This window comes from Nelumbo lutea, chromosome 3 (genome assembly GCF_056320005.1).
Source record: "Nelumbo lutea isolate HS-2025 chromosome 3, American lotus-T2T, whole genome shotgun sequence".
Classification (NCBI taxonomy): Eukaryota; Viridiplantae; Streptophyta; class Magnoliopsida; order Proteales; family Nelumbonaceae; genus Nelumbo; species Nelumbo lutea.
In genome coordinates, this window is record NC_142686.1 from 27406898 (window position 1) to 27422331 (window position 15434).

At 33.7% G+C, this 15434-nt stretch overlaps 1 protein-coding gene across 1 annotated transcript; it reads right to left on the bottom strand.

The window, feature by feature from the left end:
* Nucleotides 1-10763: 10763 nt before the first annotated feature.
* On the bottom strand, nt 10764-12697 carry LOC148863828 (protein MOTHER of FT and TFL1-like). The gene is made up of 4 exons (XM_088980163.1): nt 12430-12697; nt 12218-12279; nt 12079-12119; nt 10764-11283 (listed from the first exon to the last, which is right to left on the bottom strand). The coding sequence occupies exons 1-4, from the start codon at nt 12628-12630 to the stop codon at nt 11057-11059; spliced, it is 531 nt and encodes a 176-aa protein (XP_088836289.1). The 5' UTR covers nt 12631-12697; the 3' UTR covers nt 10764-11056.
* Nucleotides 12698-15434: the final 2737 nt, after the last annotated feature.

The window sequence follows — 15434 nt, forward strand, 5'->3', positions numbered from 1 at the left end:
AATAGTAAAATGTCTATCAAAATTACCCCTAAATTATTAAAGAGGCTGTGACTGTGAGCTCTTAATTACTGTAGGTTAAGTTGGCTTGATTACTATAATCTCAAATAATTTTATTATTTAGTTATTTTATCCATTAAAATAACAAAACAAAAAGTCATTCGGTTCAGTCAATTCAGCTAGTATGGAATGGCCCCTAATTGATCATCCTCAGTGTCCTTGCTTGAGCGGAATGCCTAGTAAATAGGCCAATGAGGAAAGTGAACCCAATATATTGCAAGAAAACATAGTTATATAACCTAATGATCAAAACTGCCTATTTCTTTTTTGTAGTGCAAATGTAAACTGTCTATTTCTTTTTTGTAGTGCAAAATTTGCACCTCATTTAGGTATACATCCGTTTTGTGATTATAATATTTGCACCCCCCCCCTACCTGATACTATTGGACAGTTTTTGTATGCCCTTAACTTCAATCAGTTTTGATGTACTTTTGATATTTAATGTAAATAAATAAAATACATGTTTGATTCATGTTGTGTGGTATACTTTTGTATAAAACCCTAAAACTATATACTTAATGAGACTTGTGTTGGTTTTAAATGTTCACAGCCGTTGAATAAGTCTGAAGAAATTTATCTTGCCAAGGTTGACACTGGTGTGCTGCCAACTGTTGGGGTACCTTGTCTTAGCCGCTAGGGTGAGACCTAAGGCACATGCAATGTAGGATTAATTGAACCCTTGAACTGGACCAGATTTCCAGTATTGCCCTGAACCATGGAGATTGATGGGCAAAATTGGAAAGTTACACCCGACCCCTAGACCCGATTATGGTACTGCACTAGGTGTCGGATTGGGCATATCTTTGATATGCCAATCAGTGAGATCCTTAGCAGGGGTCAAAACCTGGGTATGTTGGGACAGTTTGACAATTCATCTGAGTGGGTGATCATAGTGACGGGATCAGCCCCTTTGTCGGACAAAGGTAATGATTGGGGATGCACTCTCTCTGATGGAAACCAAACTGCCGGCAGTTGATTTCAATCATTGGAATTTTGTTTTGCAAAATTTATATATATGATATATATTTAGTATGGTTTCAAAATTGTTTGCAAATTGTTTTAATTCCCGGGATCCATGTAAGTGGAGAGTGCAGCATTGTTTCTTGCAGCCGAGGGAGAGGTCCTCTCTTGTTGGACAGTGCTTGATCATTATGGGCTGAGAGGTTAAGTGTGAGGCCATTTGGGATAACACCTAATGGGCTAATCTTAAACCTGCCCATAGTCCCTGGATTTTTATAAGAAGGCTTGGCCTAGGGACCACTTAGTGTAAGTGTTGGGCCCATAGGGTCCATGTGATGGGCTCAAGGGGTTCACTGGGCTCTGTAGTGAATTCGGCCAGGCTTTGTAACAAAGGCTGGGCCGAACCCATATGGCTGGTGTGTAGATCAATGCTTGGGTCCCACACCATACAAAGAAGCCCAACTGGGCAGCAGTTTGGAAGACTTTTGAGCACACAACCTTATTAGGCTTAAAGCCCATTTCAAACTGGGCTGATTTAATCAGTCATTATTAAGGGGTGAATCTGAGATTAGGATGAGCCCAAAAGCCTATATGATCTGCAAATAGGATTAAGAAAAATCCTAATCCAAATACTGATTTAGATAAGGGGCAACTCCTGATATGATCAGGAAATCCTGTTCTTATTCATTAAGCAACTGGAGGAAACCCTAATCGAATTACATGAATTCGAACCCAAGGGAGACAGAATACACACCCTACAGTTTTGTGAGATGGGATATCAGAAACTTTAGAAAAAAGAAAAGCAGTTCGCTATCTATTTCTCTAGCTTCCTCCTGTTGTAGCCGTCATTCATCTGTCATAGTTCATTTTCTCTGTTAAATAAAGATCAAGAATAGTTCTTGATATCAGTTTTTGTTGAAATGTTGATTCGGTTTGGTGTTCATTGTCATCCAAAGGATTCATTTGAAGGATTCATTGTGTAGGACGTACCATGTTGGTTATGTTCCACAGTTGTTGTGTCATCTTTAGCAGGAATAGATCTTGGTTCCTTCTTTGGGCGTGAACACCAACTTTGGGAGAAATCTTTTTCTCTGGATCAGGTATAATTACTCCCTTCACTTTTGGTTCAGATCTGATTTGGTTCTGGTTCAAATAGGATCATTGAATCTTGATTCTAAAATTAGGGAATGCGATTCCCAGTTGAAAGGTAAGTAAAAAAATTTTGAAATTTGCCCACCCATTCCGCAACTGTTTTGGCGTCCATATGATGGATTCTACCATCCCTTTCAGTGGTAATATAGGTTTGTGATTATAATATTTGCACCCCCCTACCTGATACAAAATTGCACTTTTTTTCTCATTTCCATTCAGTGGTAATATAGGTTTTGCATTTCAATTTTCAAATACTGATGTGGAATTTGCACAATCTCCACCCTACCTTAAGTGTCTCTCATATTATGTGGCTCCCACATCAATGTGATTCCTATTTCACTCCCAAATAATCAACCATTCTCCTACATTCATTTTCTTTCATATAAAGTGAGGACTAGGTCATTCACACACATACATTCATATAAACATACTTTAGACATAAGCTTTCCACTTAATACAAGTGTCTATCAATCCTTTAAGTTGTGTTTGGATTGAAGGATTCTTTCCCTACTTTTTCCTTCAAAACAAACATAGCCTTAAGAAAAATATTTCTAGTGAATGGTTACTTCGACTATAAAAAAAAAAAAAAAAAAGAAGCTAGGAATACTTACCCTCGTTCTCAAAAATTCTCACTTCAAATGGTATACAATCCATATTAATATAATGACCAACCTTTCTACTCGAGTTTTATTAAAATATATCTACCAAAAAAGATCTTTATTAGAATACAAATATTTACAATAAAACTTGATTTAATCTCTTAAATCAAATAAAAAAACTTAACTAAAATTCACCATATAGATAACAAGTGCAAACAGAACACGACGATGGCCCTGTAGTAAGTACAGGGTGGTCATTATCTGAAGAAAACAGAATAAGTGAAGGTTGAAAAAGGTAAAATACCATAATTTATACTAAGCCAAACCACTACAAAACCAAACAAACGAAGCCTTAACCATGAATAAAGTACTAGTCGGGGATCAAATCATAGAATATTTGTATTGGTAGCCCAAATTCTTTATGGAGCTTGGCATAGAAGAAACCTTGTTGCTAAAAAAGGTTTACAACTAGGGGGCAGGCCAAACTGGGCCCTAGTGTTGATAATGGACCAAGCCAGCCCAATGGATTTTAGGATTGTAATGGTGCAAGTCAAATGAGGGACCGGATCTAGTAAGCACAACAAAGTAAGCACGCTAAATGAGTACTTGATAAATATTTTGACAACTTCAAACTAAAAGTGGGTATTATTTTTTTTAGGGTAGGCTAGGGATATTTTAAGGGACAGGTGTCAAAAAAATTTTTAAGTGCTCATTTAATGTGCTTTCAATGTCATGGCCACCTGAACCAAACTGGTCCAATGATTGGAGCCTATTTATTAGAGATCGCTGGAAGTTCGAGCAATTGGAGTCTATTATGAGAGATTGCATTTCTTGTGACCTAACATTTTTTCAAACTAGTAAGCATGCACGTGTTTTGCATGAGGCAATTATAAATGATGATAATGATAGTGATAATATATTCAAAATTTTCTATAAGTTTTGTGTATTTTTTATTCTACATGTTTATATTTTTTATTTTTTATTATTAATAAAATGCAAATTGCAAAATCCAAATCTAATTACATAAACACCTCATCCAAATATGTGATAATTGGATCAAGTTGTGAAGTTTCAAGTATCATTGATAGGCCTACCTACTTTGTTAGACTGTTCTTTTTGTAGTGTTTTTTTCTTTTTGGTGTATCTTTTTTATTTTGTTCATTTATAAAAAAAAAATTGTAAGATTTAAATAGAGGGAATTGAATGAGATGAAAAATAATAGTTCAATTTACAATTTAAACCTTACAATTAAATAGGGACTAAATTCAAAAATGAGTATTTTAGTAATAAGAAAATTCTACAATTTTATTCATATTTTTAAAAGTAGTGTAAATATAAAATTATGTGTGTTCAATTTTTTCTACATTTTTTTTTATTTTTCTGTCTAAAAATACATGATATTGTACATTGCTTGAATGTTTATTTTGCAAAATTTATGTATTTATGTATTTTATATTTTATATTTTATTAATTTTTATTATTTATTTACGACATTAAAGGTTAACACATTTAACCCAAAAGTTGAACTATTTATTATTAATTTTATATTTCATTTTTGGTTAGTTCTAAATTATGTATTTCATCTTCATTATCAACAAAAATAATTCTTGTTTATTATACTTATTTTTTTAATTTAAATAATAAAAATATCATAAATGTGTCTAATTTTTTGTAATCTTCTATATTTATTTATATTTAAAAAAAAATATTACCTAACAATGACTTTGTAAGTTGATCAATTTGATTCAAATTGTTGAATTGCTTACCCACCACTTGGATAAAAAAGGGTTTTGTTTTTGAGTCAATTTTAAAATATTCAGGTTTATATTGTTAAAAATATTGATATAGATCTATTTGGTACCATTTATTAGTGAAAAATAACTTAAAATATAGGATTTAATAAAAGAAAATGGGATTTAGAACCTTACGTAATATTTGAAGTTACATTTTCAATCCTTACAATTAAAAATGGATTAAATACAAAAGTATAGGCACTTTAGTAACCATTAAAACTGGCATTAAAGCTATAATAACATGACTTTTATACCCTTTCCCAAACAAAAACTTTTTTTCAATTACACATCAATGACTTTTGTTCATTTATAAAAAAAAATGTAAGATTTAAATAGAGGGAATTGAATGAGGTGAAAACTAGTAGTTCAATTTACAATGTAAACCTTACAATTAAATAGGGACCAAATTAAAAATGAGTATTTTAGTCACTTTTTTAAAAATTGTACAAAACTGAATGATCAAACCGTTTGGACTGGGAACCGGTCAGGTCACCAATTCCATTTTGGCTCTAAATCGCTATTTTACAAAAAAAAAACTATTGAAATGATCAAAGAACTACTGACCCAAATGTTTTAACCATTAAAATGCTAGACTCGATTATCATTATTGGGTTTCCTTCAAACTATTTCCAAATTTTTTATTTATTTTAAAATAAAAAGTAAACAATTTGGATCGGTTGTTAAAACTAGATAATTGAACCGTTGATCCGGAAACCGGAAGCCAAAGCAGTTCCATTTTTGGATCGGTTGTTAAAACCTTGATTTAAGTTAAAAGAAAGTTCTACAATATTATTCATATTTTTAATAGTATTGTAAATATAGAATTATAGATGTGTTCAATTTTTTCTATATATATTTTTTGTTGTTTTTTTGTGTGTAAAAATAATTCTGATATGTCACACCTGTTTTTTGTTTAATATGATAAATACATGATATTATACATGTGCCTGAATGCTTTTTTTTTGCAAAATTTGTGTTTTTTCGTTTTTGTATTTTTATATTTTATTAAATTTTATTATTTATTTATGACAATAAAGGTTAACATATTTAATCCAAAAGTTGAACTATTTATTATTAATTTTATATTTCACTTTTGGTTAGTTCTAAAATATGCATTTCATTTTCATTATCAATAAAATAATTCTTGTTTATTACATTTATTTTTTTTAGTTTGATTAATAAAAATATCAGAAATGTGGCTAATATTTATTTCTATTTTAAAAGTTTTACTACCTAACTATGACTTCATAGGTTGATCAATTTTGATTCGGATGGTTCAATAGCTTTGCCACCACTTGGATAAATAATGATTTTGTTTTTAGTGAGTTCTAAAATATATGGATTTATATTATTAAAAATATTGACATAGATCCAATTAGTAACATTTATTAATGAAAATAACTTAAAAAATATAGGACTTAATAAGAGAAAATGAGATTTAATACCTTAAGCATAAGACTTAATGAGAGGGGATTAAATGATGTGGAATGTAATAATTGAAATTACATTTTCAATCCTTACAATAATTAGAGATGGATTAAATACACAAATATGGCTATTATAGTAGCCATTAAAGCTGCCATTAAAAATATAATAAAATGACTTTTATAGCCTTTCCCAAATAAAGAAATAGAGGATAATTTTAGTCCAAACAAAGTTTCACATTGCATTCACACTTTTATATATAGCATAAACAATGATGGATCTCTTATTAAAATTATAAAATTATGAAATCCTCATGAAATTATTGAGTGAAAATGCCAGATTTGCTACCGCTTTTTTGGCATCATGTCTTTCCTGTATTATACTCAAACCCTATGTGAGTGTGTGTACATTAGTAAATATAAATAGTAGAATCGAGTTCAGGTTGCCCAATGGGTGGGATGGCAATTTTCTCCATCCGGCTGAGCATTTGTCTTCCCGATCCAATGGAGATTGCCTTGGAAAGGACGGGGATGGCTGAGCATTTGTCTTTCAATTCTAATTATATATATTAAATTTTATTTATATTAAATATATAATATCATTCATATTATATATAACAATATATGTTTAAAATAGTATTTATACCTTAAAAATTTTTCCTTTATTACAAGTAAACATATTTTTCAAAAAAATAAACACTTTTATTTGAAAATTTTTGGGGATTCAGGTCCCAATAGAGAACTCATTTATGTCGGAGATCAGAGATGAAGGCTAACTTTTATCCCTAACAAGAATCAGGATTGGGAACAGGGAAAAAAAGGGACACAAGCTTGCTGTCCTTCATCAAAAGGGAAAAAAAAAGAGAAAAGATTAGGCTTATGTTAAAACTTCTTTAATGCCTTATCCAAAGTAGCTAGAGTAGCTCAAGCAAAACATCAGCCTTCCAAAAGGCTTTGTCATATTAAAGAAAAACTTAAAACTGTTGACTACGGATATCATCTGTGAAAAGATGCAACACAGGGTGGATTCTGAACTAGAAAGATTGTTATGGACTTGGGGTTGAACAAGTGTCCAATTCATTATCATATTTAAAGGTGCACGGTTTAAATTTGCTACATTTCTTTCCATATGGAAAAAAGAAAATGGGCCATGGGTTTTAGGAGTGGCTGTGGAGTGAAGGCTAGCCGACCCAGAAATCTTTCACATGTCAAGATGGTTTGGGGCATGAAGGGCCTTGTGTGTTCCTCTGATCTGTCCAGCCTCTGCTCAGAAGGACAAGTTTCAGTTTAACTTGGTTAAACAAAAGAAGTCCTAGTTGAGGAAGAGTGATTTGAATGATGGCCCAGTATTTATGTTTAACTGTTATGGGCTGTTATTGTCTAGGTACAAACCCACTTCCACATATTAGGATGGAACATCATCATTCATTTTTGGGTTTAGTGTAGCCCAGGAAGGGGGCTTAATTTGTTAAGAGTATCTGATATAACTTGGGTCTAGATTGCTTTAAACCCGCCTAGCACTTGTAACCTTTCTGGTGTTTCGCTTGCCAAATTCCTAAGAGAATCACGACAGCACCACTCCAATCCAATATGCAGAGTACCTTAGGCTCGGTTTGGAAAGAGTACAAATACATCCAAAATAATACAAAATGCAAGGTTTTGCACTTTACATATTTGTATTTATACTCCTTCCAAACTGAGCCTTACTGAATTAGCAGAATTTGTTAATTGTATAATCAATCCTAATCAAAGCTGAGTTGTTAAACCCCCAATCCTAAACCTAACCAACATGATTTCTTCGTACGTGTTGGGTTGAGATTGGGTTTAATTGTGGTTGGCCCGGTTTACCCATACTGTTTTGTTAGACTTAAGATCAGGGTATCAAGGTTTATTTATTTTAGCATTCTCATATCTACAATAAAAAACAAAACTATATTGCTTTGGGAGTATCATACTTAATCATATCGTACCAGAAAGCTTTGCCTTCAAACATAAAATCGGTTTGCCAACTGAAAATAAGTTTTCTTTTTAAAATATGTCCCCTTCAATTATATTCCTCACCGTTCAGGTAGCCATGCATATTCCCAATCGACCACTTCATGGCCATTTTCCTAGGTCAATAAAGTTCTCGTTGGTGCATTTGTATTAAGTACTAATTAATTAAGATGACAAGAGTTTTAGGACATCAAATTATGGTGGCGTTCGATAAATCGGAAAAGTTAAAAAGATATTAAAAGTGTCTGAAACGATTTTAGAGGATCTGAATCCATAAATTTGTTTGTGTTGAATCAATCCTTTACCATCTGAAGTTTACTGATATTACTATTTTACCCCTAAAACATATTATTTGGAAATGTTGAATTCAATTTGTATTATAAAAAATAATTTTCAACCTCAAAATAATATTAAAACAATATAAATAATAAATAATAAATTAATAATTACTCATTAATAAATGAAATGATTAAAATTAAAAAAATAAGGACTATAAAAATATTAAAATAATTAATAATTAATAATTTACACAAATAAAAATTAAAATAATTTTTAAAAATTAATGAAATAATTAAAAAGTACTAGTTAATAAAAATAATTATTAATTAATAAATAACACAAAAATAAGTTTAATAAAAAATAATTAATGTTTAATAACAAAATATTAAAATAATTTATAATTAATAATTAATAAATAACATAAATAAATTTAATAAAAAATAATTAATGTTTAATAAAAATATTAAAATAATTAATAATTAATAAAAATAATTTATAATTAAGAATTAATAAAATTATTATATTATTATTATTATTGTTATTCATCGCATGTTACAACGGCAATAGCGGTGGTGGGAAGACAGGGGAGGGGGAGAGAGAGAGAGGAGAGATAGCTACGGTGGCGAGAAGACAAAGCGGAGAGAGAGAAAAAAACATAAGATGATGAACACTACGAAAGCCCTCTTAGCAGAAGCCGTGCGAGCCCACTGACGAAGCCATATGTCTTCACAAAAGATGAACCGGTGCCTTGTCCAAACGGGAGAAGGGAATGGCCTCACTGAACTCCAGTGAGAAGGGGGGTATTTCGCTTCTGAGCTTCACAGAAGCCCAGATTGTCAAGTGAAATCAGTGGTGATGCCACGCCGGTCCTCTGCTTCACATCGAAGGGTGGGATAGGTGGCGGAAGAAGCAAGAGGGTAGGGGGAGTTTTACAGAGCGGGAAGGAGCAATCGGCAACATGCAGCGAGAGAGGGAGAGAGAGAAGACAAGGGGGGAGAGAGAGCTTGCAGCGACGGTGGCGGGAATAGAGAGAGAGCCAGAGAGAAGGAGAATTTGAATGTTTAGATTTTCTGCGTTTGGGGTATCAGGGTAACTCGGGTCATTTACGAAAAATTATAAGAATTTTTTAGACATTGTGTCATCTCTAAAATGCGTCTGAACGCGTTAAAAGCCAATTCAAGGTCTATGATTTTCAGAACTAGATTGCTAGGTTAAGAGGTGCAACAAAACAAGAGGTGGTCTGAAAAATAGCATTTTCAGATTCAGACCTCTATGCAATCAAAGGCCACCTATGTCACTCCGTCTTATGTACTCTCTTAGCTAGAAAGCGCATATTGAAGAGTCGACCCCTAAACAGTTTATTCCTGAAGGGTTACCCTTGTAAGAGATTTTACGAGGTGATAAACTGATAATCTTATTTTCTATTTTTAAAGCCCCATTCTGGTCTACAATTTCAGGACCAATATGTTGTTCTGAATCCTCCCCACCACAAAATGGATCTGTTCTGTGAATTCAACAAATAAGATTGTTTTGATCAATGCCTGTTCAACTGTGTAAACCCGTACCCCTCTAGCTAGGATTAGACTGTATTATTACTACATATATATATATATATATATATATGGAAAAAGCATATAAAGTACACAATATATATTTATGGGAAGACAAGTAGATATATGCCTACTGCGTCTCAGTAAATGTGAGTTCTTAGTTTAATTTATTGATGAAAGCAGTTAAATGCGACATTTTCTATCAAAGAGATTATATTCCAGTACTGCTAGATATATAGAGGAGGTCTTATTCCTTTCTTCCACAATCTATCTAATATTTCAGAATTATCAAATGATGAATTTAATTTTCTTTTTCTGTAAATGAAACCGAGACACGTCTCCCATCATTGCACGGAAAAGATCCAAGGCTTTTTATTCTAATTGTGGTCCAGGCTGAGTGCATGAAGAAGTGGTAGAGAGATTTTAGATCAGTTGAAATGGAGCCCAGTTTTCAGATTTTATAGGGGGGATTTTGAAGCTGTTTGATATAGAATCGTCGTAACATATATATGTATATACGTACACATATACATATACATACAGGGCTGAGCAGTCTCTTTGCCGATGGTATTTTGGCATTTTGAGTTTCGAGTTGTTCTACTTGCTTAAATCCATTTTTGTTAGAACCAGAATAGAAATAAAATGGAAAAGCAACCCATAAACTATCAGAAGATTGGAACCAGAAAGCTCACTGGGTCTCAGCCGGTTCACACATTCAAATACCGCATCCAATCTGAGTCCGACAACAGTACTGGTTAAATCCCAATCCCTTCCAAGCTTAGAAACATATATATATACCATGCACAACTTCTCTGAAAATGCCGCTTGGGATCTTGATTCATCCTCTATTAGATAGAGATTGAGTTATCAACTCTTGCCTTTTATTGCTCTCTCTCTCTCTCTCTCTCTCTCTAGATCTCTCTCCCCATTGCTTTAGAACAAAGAAAGCATAACTTAATTAAGATCCATAGAAATAATATATTAGCTAGAGAGTTCTATATAATATTATTTAACAGAGACTCTCCTCAACGCCACAACCCTAAGATCTTCAACAGCCACAAGAGATCGAAGAGACACACCAAACAAACACGGAGAGACTCATAGCTACTACTAGCTCCCGCTCCTGCCCCCGCCCCAGACAGGCAGACACACCCATATACCATTTTCCTTACGATAAATATAAAACACTACTCAGAACAGCAATACCAAACACATACTACGTCACTGCTGCAACCTCTCCTCAGTCCTCAACGTTTCTTATTTGCAGGCTCCTTCTGGGCATTGAAGTAAACAGTCGCCACCGGAACGCCGAGGTCCAGTTGATTTGCAAATGCCCTGGTATTGAAGTTAGCGCGGGTAGCTGGTTGCTGGATCACGGCGTCCTTCATAGAATACCTCTGCCGGAATAGCACCAATATGTACCGGTGTATTCCCACCGGCGGCCGAGGGCCCATGTAGGGAAGTATCTCCTTACCTGTCGATCGACAGACATGAACCCTCCTCCAACTTTAGAAAGGAAAGGGAAGCTTACACAAAAACCCTAAACTATGTGCTTCAAGCTCAGGGCCTCAGGCCATGATAATGATAGTGCAGTCAATCACTTTTTTGATGTACTTCATCTACAAGTGGCACCAACTAGAAGACGCCAGGTGGCAATCACTTATGAACTTTAGTAGCTAGTACTTAAGCCACTGCCTTAATGAAAAGAAAAGATAAATGGCATGCCACTTGGGGCCCCATAGTGAGGGTTCTAAAGAATAATCTGCCACGTGTCAGTACAACTCTCTCTCGCCCTACACGTTAGTCAGCTGTACTACTCATGCACCCTAAATCATTTTGGCCCATTTTCAAATTAGGGTTTGGTGCATGTCAACTTCAAGGCCAGATATTTCAGAAGGCCTAATCCAACGGTTAGAAATTAACCTACAGAGCCATCTGGTATGAATCTTTTTACTCTTCAGGTTAAAACTTAAAAACCGTTAGATAGAAAGGATTTATATAACACCGGGTTGGAGTGGAAGATAATTCCTTCTGTGGTTGCAAGGAGGAGGAGTCCTTCTTTGGTTATCATGTTAGGTGGACTCCATCTCCATGACAAGCCAAAGACCATGCACATACTTTCCCTCCTATTTTACTTCCTTTTTATAGGGTTATTGTATTATATGATGATTTTGTTTGGTATAAGAGATATGGATCCCACATACGAATCCCCTATCATTTGATCTTTGACACGGTTTATATATATGAGTATATTTCATGAGAAACTGACCTTTAGAGGGGCTTGTTCCACCTGGGATATCGACTACAATCCTGAAAACATCAGAAACAAAAAAAAACGGAGAAAACTCAGCATTCTACTTGTTAAAAAGCTTGAGAGAGATCCATGAAACAGGAAAAAGGGTTAGTACCAATGGACCCATTCACGCATAGATGGCTCACTTGGACTAGGGGCATCAGGATCTGTCATCACCTGCATTAACCACCATGAAACTGCTTATAATCAACGTTGGCATCAACACACAAATATCTGCCATCATCAGTTAATAAATTTGCAAAGAAGAATGATGAAGCAGCAAGCAAGCGCTTGAGCATAGCAGAGAGAGAGAGTGAGAGAGAGGACCAGAGTATAGAGATCATCAGTGTGTCCAGAGACGACAACTTTGGGAGGGTTGGTCGCCATTGAGGGTTTAATATCACAACCGTTGGTGACATGCTTGGGTCCAAAGTAGACAGACATGCTAACAGTAGGAACAAACATGTCGACCACATCGCCTATCACTCGGCCCACAACAAGGGGCTCAACAGAAACAGCCATGATCATGAAGAAGGAAGGGGGGGGGGGGGAGAGAGAGAAAGAGAGTTAAAATGTTGCGATGAAGATGAAGAGCATGAAGGACTAGGTGGTGGGGGGGTTTTATAGGGAAGTAAAGTAAGAAAAACGTATATAAATTGAAGGGGGTATGAGGGTGAGGGGAATAATATTATAAAGAGCATGCAGAGAGAGGGTAAACAAAGATACAGAGGTCCCAGGGTTTTCCACGTGTGGAACTGCCTAAGAAGAAAGCCACCATCCGTTATTATCCTGCCGCCACGTGAAACAGCAGCGCTGTTTGGTTACAAAGTTTGATCTTCCTTTTGCAACCACCAGGTGGCTCCATCGAAACTGCTCCCCTTTGGTGGGCCGTATGCGACACCGCCGAAATCTTCAGTTAAAGACATCGATATATCACTAATTCACTACCCGCGACAAATTTGTCTGTACTGGGTCCCACCTCATTTTTTTTTTTTATAGATGATTTTAGGCATCAACTATAATACTATATAGTCTCTATATAAGGTTAATTTAGGGTCTAAGAGGAACAAGATAACCCTAACAAATATATTCTCCTAATAACTGTGTCCTTTGGATACTGGTTTACATTTTTATATAGGGGAAATTGAATAAGCCATAGAAGAGAGAGAGATTAATTACCTTAAACCTTTAGTTACTTCTCATCAGTATTTCTTTCTTTTGAAAAAAGATTAAGTTGGTCAAGAAGGAACATAAGACTGAGGAAGATGCCAATCTAATCCTTAATTTAGTATTACTATTATAATTAAGTATTAGCCATTTTGTTATATATAGTCACAGGATAAGGCAATTCATTAAAGAAAAGGGGCATACACCGTCCATCCGAAGCCAAGGAAGAGGAGAGAAAAACCAGCATCCTTTTTCATTGCTTTGATAATGGGAGATTTCATCATTTAATGCTAATTTGATTCAGTACTCTTCTTTAGAAGGTTTATAGTATATACTCAAATATATATTTCCTCAGGTGATATACAGACCAGATTTTACGGATCGACTTTTGCTTTCTGAAAATGGTATTTGAAAACCATATCTACAAGATTACAATCTTTTCTTTTCTTTTTTTTCAAAATACGAAATTATAGCATTTTTCTTGTGGACGCTCATCTAATTTTAAAACTAATATTTCTTTAATGCATGATTTTTGTATGATTTTTCATTCATTATAAAATGGTTTTTTTCTGTTCTTATAATAAATTGATGCCAATGTACGTATCATGACTTTTCTAATCTTATAAAAGGGTTTTCCAGAGGGACTTGTACTTAAAAGAATAGTTTAGAGCAAACACCTTTTGATTCCTGTATAATATATATCTTTTATGTAGAAGTCTGTTCTCAAGCTGCATGTAATATTGACAATTTGCGGTAAAAAACTTATTTATAGAAAAGGATTTTTAACTTTCATTGACAACCTACTAACTTATAATTAAAATTAAATACACATTCTTTCTTTGGAATTGGATTTATATTGTGCTTGTAAAGCATTCTTTTGGTTTTTACTTTACACCAAATAGTGTAGTTTGAATTCATTATCTTTACATTTAAATCATGAGAAAGCGCAAATTTTGCTTGAGAATACGTTTTTAACCAATCAAAACCCACCCATGAATTTTGTCAATTATTTTTCTAATATCATATCTTTTCCATATCATAATCAACTGATCAATAAACTAGAATCATAAACGTGGTAATGAATCAGGTGTTATTTATCAAAATTCATGGGTGGGTTTTGATTGGTCAAAACTCTTTCCCATATCATAGATTTTCCTTAATCAAAAAGCAATGTTTTTAAGTATTTATTTCTTTTCAAAAACATTCACTACTATCTCTTAAAATTTATCTTGGAGATACTATTTGTTTATGTTTGTAAAACCTCTATGTTTTTTTCTTTTTTTTTTTTAATAAAGCCCGAGGGCCAATTCATTCATTGAAAACTATCAGTTACATCTGAATTACAAATATCTTTCAAAAACTCTGGAATTGAAGACCAAATTTTCGATAAGGAGCAAGACAGCACAAACTCTGCTAGTTTGTGGGCTGCCTTGTTATCTGATCTGGGAGTCAATGTAACTGAACAATTAGGAAGGTGTAAAACCTCTATGTTATTTGCATTCACTTACAGTGGTTTATTTAACTTATCCTTTTATCTTTCAATCCTTAACAACAATAATAGTAATAGCAATAATAGGAACAACAATAATAATAGTAATAATGGTGATGATTAAAATCTACACTAAGAACATGGGTTATGGAATGAAGTCCCAAATATGAATAATGGGAATTTGTCTTAATTCCAAGATTAATTGATTTCTTTTAAATAAACTACTACCTCCATGATTTTAAATAACTATTATTTAAAAGACTATTTAGTAAGGTAATGAGGCGTACGCCTCAAGGCAAGGCTGAGCCATTTTACCTAGACTAGTTAGCCTCTTTTGGTATACCAAAGGCCTAATCACCAAAATGAAAGAGGCATGTGCCTTTTATCTAGAGGCTAACTACTCTAAGCAATATCAGTCATCCATTAATTTCTTCAAAAAAAAAAAAAAGTAGCATTCATTTGTTAGTTTTAACAAATAAATAAAGAATAAAATAATTAGCTTTTTACTCTGCAGTCGTTTAGGGGGTAAGGTAAGAAAACCATCCATTAATAATTCTCAATCAACCATTTTCTCAACTGCGATTGATAACTTTCAATAATAACAAAATAAAAATAGAAAATAAATATGCAGAATTTTATTAAGTTCATCATTATAATCATTTCTCCAATAAATTGG

What these genes read in the sequence shown, in the direction of transcription:
- LOC148863828 (XM_088980163.1), bottom strand. Translation starts at nt 12,630, where the DNA reads ATGATCATGGCTGTTTCTGTTGAGCCCCTTGTTGTGGGCCGAGTGATA. An exon ending in CTGATGATCTCTATACTCTG is followed by an intron (nt 12,280 to 12,429) that starts GTCCTCTCTCTC and finishes TGGTTAATGCAG; the next exon opens with GTGATGACAGATCCTGATGC. An exon ending in TGGAACAAGCCCCTCTAAAG is followed by an intron (nt 11,284 to 12,078) that starts GTCAGTTTCTCA and finishes GTCGATCGACAG; the next exon opens with GTAAGGAGATACTTCCCTAC.